The 5,395-nt window shown below is 45.4% G+C and overlaps 1 protein-coding gene and 1 long non-coding RNA gene across 2 annotated transcripts in view; one reads left to right on the forward strand and one right to left on the reverse strand.

The window, feature by feature from the left end:
* Window positions 1-4,343, forward strand: part of LOC113214674 (uncharacterized) — a 5,320-nt gene extending 977 nt beyond the window's left edge. Inside the window, exon 2 of the mRNA XM_026434116.2 lies at window positions 4,022-4,343. Within this exon, the coding sequence (XP_026289901.1) occupies window positions 4,022-4,321 (300 nt within the window). The 3' untranslated portion in view covers window positions 4,322-4,343. The remainder of the gene's footprint in view (window positions 1-4,021) is intronic.
* LOC113214676 (uncharacterized) lies at window positions 366-1,271 on the reverse strand. The gene is made up of 2 exons (XR_003303837.2): window positions 954-1,271; window positions 366-878 (listed from the first exon to the last, which is right to left on the reverse strand). It is a non-coding gene; the product is annotated as an uncharacterized LOC113214676 (long non-coding RNA).
* Window positions 4,344-5,395: the final 1,052 nt, after the last annotated feature.

The raw sequence follows: 5,395 nt of genomic DNA on the forward strand, positions 1-5,395 counted from the left end.
AAAAGCATTAGAGGAACAACACAATAGGTAGACACAATTGAAGACTGACGGAATCACATCACATTGCATATACACAATAGACAAAAACAGGAATACAATTTCACACAACAAGCGGGAATACAAAGACTAAATAAAGAACTCCAGCCCCACGTTGGGCGCCAAAATGTAGCCTTACTTTTATATGCCAAAATATTTGTAGATTGAGAGTAGTTTCTAAAACTGTGCTCGGCTTGCCAAGGTCTAAAAGAAGTGGGTGGGCTCTTTGACTTTATGATTCACTAAATTGTTGGGCGCCAGGTACAAGTACCGTCAAAGGATAAAGGCTACAGTAACTACTCTCCTACTAACTGACTCAGAAAACGGAATTAGGTAACAATAACAATCATATTTATTAACTTATCGGATGTAAAGAGAGCCTTATAATCACACACATACTTAAAACTAAATCACAGTTCACACTAAATTCGAGAAATCTTCAGATCTCAAAACATATCTAACTAGACATCTTAACTCTAAATTACATATACTTATCTAAAACTAAATCTCAACGAATCTCAACTCTCAACGTAAACTCAACTGGGAAGCAACTAATCCCGAACAAAATCTCAACGTAATGCTAAAAGCATAAAGAGTGCAAATCGCACACACAAATCTAAAAGAGACATAAGCTATCTAAGCTCCACAAATCGAATAACTAAAAGCTAAATAAGCTTCTCCAAACACATGACTAAAACACATCATCCACACATCAATGTAAAACGTCAACAGAACATATTATAAAACTGGACGATAAAGGTACTGAAGTCTGAATCATAATCTTGACAAGTCGCGTTAGAGTCATTGAAATCTTGAAGCCATGACAGATCAAATGAAAGACCCTGGAACAACATACACATGGTACACACACGAAAACCTAACCTCTAACTCAGTACATCACATGGAGATATTCCCACCGAGGTTACGGCGGATGTTGAAAGAAGTAAAGTAAAGATCACTCGGGTCTTCAGAAAAGGCTAAACTGACTCCAACCCATGTTGCACATGGACGAGCGCTGGGCTCGCGACCCTAACTCAAATCAGAGCTGTACTTCTACATGACTGAGAACGACTGACTGACATATCCGAGAATCAGAGTAAGGAAAACTCGGTTTGCTCACTATCCGCACTGCTGCGATAGAGACTCGACTGAGGTATGAGAAATACAGAGGAAAAACAGGAAGAACTGGACGGCGCCAGAATTCAAAGTGAGCGACTCAAAACTGACCGCTACAATTGCCATTCCAAATGCCTTGTACATTGCCAATTTCGGCAATGAGCGGAAATAATTTTTCAAAGTTGTTCTGAGTTATTAGCAGTTTGAACTGTGCCGAACTGGCGGCGCACTGTAAAATGCTTGCAAACTATATTCTTTGCAACGTCAGAATCCTTGCAAACAATGTGTTTGCATTGCAAAAAAATTGTTTGCATTGAAAATAAATAGTTTGCAAACTTGCAAAGAACTAGAGTTCTTTGCAAGCTGCAAAGAAAATAGTTTGCAGTACGAGCCTATTCTTTGCCAGCATTTTGCAGTGCAGTGGTCATCGCCAAAATTTTGGTGTTGGTGGTTTGTTGCCGAAAATCTGGCGATGAAGGCTTCATTGCCAAAATGTGGCGATGAACTTTCATTGCCGGCAGTGTGGCAGGGAACCACTCGAACTGCGCCGCTTACCTGACTGCCGCCTACCTGTGAGACGGGGTCCGGGAAATAAATGCAGTTTCCGGACTTTACATATTCACTGTATTGATTAAGTTAAGGAATATGCTTTGTTTTTCGGTACAGCTATGGTAAATGTGGTGATAATTTAACGCTGCACTGGCAATACCAATTACTGATTTACTGTATTGAATTAGGTTTGCCAGTTTAGCATGGTTTAGGTTTGCTTGCTTTTTGACAATACCATTACTGATTTGGCGCCTTCGCCTGCGACGTGCACCCCTGGCACCATCGAAAGCTACGCCGCAGTGCAAGCGTTCTTCCCCCCGCCCCGTGCCCGGAGCGCCGTAGTCCGGGCACCGCATTTATTTCCCGCCCCCCGCCTCACAGGTAGGCGGCAGCTAAGTAGCGCCGCAGTTCGAGTTGTGCCTGTTCGAATTGGACATAATTTCAGGGGAACTCAGATATATCTTTCCAAACATCGCCAAAATTTGGCAATGGATACTGCCTTTGGAATGGCAATGACCTACTTACTGTCGCTGAAAAGGTATTATTTTTGACCCATTGCCTTTGCACCGTTCATCGCCAAAATGGCGCTTCATTGCCACATATGTATTGATCATCGCTAAAAAATGGCAATGATCTATAGGAAGAGGTGTGCGAACAGTTCGAATTCGAATGAATCGAAACTGTCTCGATTCGATTCGAATTAAACAAGGCACTTCGAACTCGAACAATTGGGACGCATCAAAATTTTGAAGTTCGAAATCGAAACAACATGTGCAAATGGATCGCACGCTGGGTAACTTATACTAAAGGGAAGGTTTTTCATTGGATAAGAGGATGGTTGGCCAATCTCTTTGCTTTTAGAGAGAATCTGAGCCCCAGCACTTATTGGCTGGCCCATTTTAATGGTTCATAACATCTCCTAGAATGTTAGGAAATGATTCGATTCGCCTTCGAAATAGTAAGATTCGTTTCGATTCGGTGTAAAATTTTAAGATTCGAGGGAAAAAAATCCAGATTCAATTCGACTCTGAAAGAGGGTGATTCGCACACCTCTATAAACAGGGTATTCCGCTGCAAGCGCAAGCCAACTGGAACCTAAAGAAGAAAAGCAAGACTGCTCCCTCTGTTTCCCTCTGCGCGCTCATAAGCTGACCGCCACAGCCACGCCACCTTTGGCCAATCAGCATTCAGGAAGAAACAGAGCGGGTAGTCATGCATTTTTTAGGTTCGCATTGTGTTGTAGCGGAATACCCTATTACTTTAAAACAAGCTAGGCACGCCCTTCCGCCAAACAAAGTTGCCTGCTTCACTTTGCTCCGCTGGCAACTCCGTTCAGCAGGGACCGGGCCTAGGGGGCCGTTCACAAATAACGTCACGCAAATTTTGGGCGGTTTTGAGCATAACCCCCTCCCCCACGTCACGCGGCTAACCTAACCTTCTAATCCTTTTAGGATAGGTCCAACACGCGTACAGAGACCCCCTCCCACCCTCTTCAGATGCGTGACGTAATTTGTGCCTCTAGCTTGGCCCGCCTGCGGCCCGACCTGTAGGTCACTTGGCATATTTGCGTGACCTAAGGCAAGGGCGGGCTGAAGACAGTGTACAGTGAGCGTCCAAGTTACTGTGTTGATGTGCGCCAGACCAGGTCTCGGGCTCACGAAACACTGTTACGCTGCAACGCGCCTGGCTTGTGGCGCTGACACCCGAGTCGGGCATAAGGCCCCAAGAGTAACAAATTTTGCCAATCGGCCCCTCTGGCGCCTAAACGGTTAGAGATGGGGCCAAACGGATGAAATTATGGCCCCACCGAATCTACTTTGACGAGTAACTTGTAAGAGGGATGTTAAAAAAGTGAATCAGTTTTGTGCTCTTTTAGTTTTGGTTTGTTTGACTCGTCAAGTTTTGAGCTAGAGGGCCCAAACTGAAATCAGTTCTTGCACCGCCCGCCGCCAGGGCGTCCAGCGCGCTGGCTGCACACCTCGGTTTGTTTGGATCGCGTTGCTAGGCGACGCGCCGCTGGCGTGGGGGGACCGCGGAAGCGCTGAAAGGGTCTATATTGTCGGGTGTGGAATACTTTCATGGCAGTTCGACACTCGAAACCTGTCGTCTGATTCAGAAGATCGTTCAAGGGGGGCTTTCCTATACCTCCCGTATAGCTCCGTCCTTGTTGCACTCATGGGGCAGGTATAGGAGAGCCTCTCTTGAACGATCTTCTGAATCAGACGGCTGTAAAGAAAGATTACGTGGCGGCTGTAAGGCCTCCTCGGGAATTTTTATCATCCAGTTGATATTTCAAAGAATCATTTCAATACCATTTCAGGGTCCAATAAACGTCCACGTGGAGGCATGGAACACGGCCAACCTGGTGCCGAGCTGCGTCCTTGCAGTTGTGTCCCGCTACGGTAGGGCCTACGCCGCTGAGAGTTTGACAGCGTTCGCCCAAGCGGTTACCAACGTCAACGGCTCGTACCGCCAGCTGCGCATGACACCCACAATCGAGGCCTGGTTGCGCACTATGGCCAACACGGCAAGGGACACCAATAGGGCTGGCCTTGCTGGCCTCATCGGGAAGCTTTTCGCGTGCGTAGCCACACGCATCGTGCACAGACGGCCGTGGTGAAATTAAAACAACATAATTTTAAGACGTTCTAATTTTTACCCATTGAAGATGCACATGCTACCAACACATATCTCGGTCGGAATACGCCCTCAAAAGTATCCTCAACCATTACTTGAGCCCGGAAAAAAACAGAAAAACGCCTCGCTTTGGTTATGTCAAGCCGAGCCCCGGGAAGAGGCAACTGACCTCACGGGCATTGATTTTAGGAGCCGGACCCAGTAAGTGACATGCTAACTCGATTTCGCACCTCATATTCCTACATAATTATCAGCCCTTTGCGGCTCTTGTTCCTTGTAAACAAGGAAGATGTACGAAAGACCACGTCTCGTCTCGTGTAACAGGTTTCGCGATGTCTCACGTAACATTGCTACGCTGCGACGTGCCTGGCATACATCTACCTAGGCCTGTGGCGCTGACACCCGAGTCGGGAAAAGGCACAGTCGTCAATGGGCATTTTGCTCCACGGGGTTTTATTATGATTAGTTACCACACCGGACGCACTCAAATATCGGAGAAGAAACGTTAAAATGTTGTGGGGACATGTCCTTGTAGAAAACGCTCTCTGGCGCATAAACGGTTCAAGATAGAGCCAAACGGACGAAATTTTGGGCCTACGGAGTGTGCAAATGTGAAAGACGTAAATTGTCATATTACTTCAGATACGTGAGACGGCAAGATGTTAGTCATGGGCCCTGATTTCGGACAAAATTAGCTAAAATCGGTTGAGATTTGAGGCACTATGGGCAAGGACTTACCGAATGATATCTGTGTCAAATTTTTCGCTGATCATGGTGAACCACCCCAGACATTTACAGACTGTCCGAATCCATGGACTTAAAATGCTGTCATTTCTAACACGTCTTTATTTTGAACAGACACGGCGGCTTTTTTTTAGCAGATGATACCTCAAATATTTTCACTAAATATAAAGAATACATAAGTAACTTTAAGGTGATACAGGACTGAAACTGGAAAAGTCCGTCAAAAAGCAGCTATTTTGAGTTTTAAATCAAACTGAGAATTAAATTAGGAAAAAGCTCTCTATTTCATTCTAAGTTGGTTTATTGCGGTTCT

This window comes from Frankliniella occidentalis, unplaced genomic scaffold (assembly GCF_000697945.3).
Source record: "Frankliniella occidentalis isolate FOCC.00 unplaced genomic scaffold, Focc_3.1 Scaffold256, whole genome shotgun sequence".
Taxonomy (NCBI): Eukaryota; Metazoa; Arthropoda; class Insecta; order Thysanoptera; family Thripidae; genus Frankliniella; species Frankliniella occidentalis.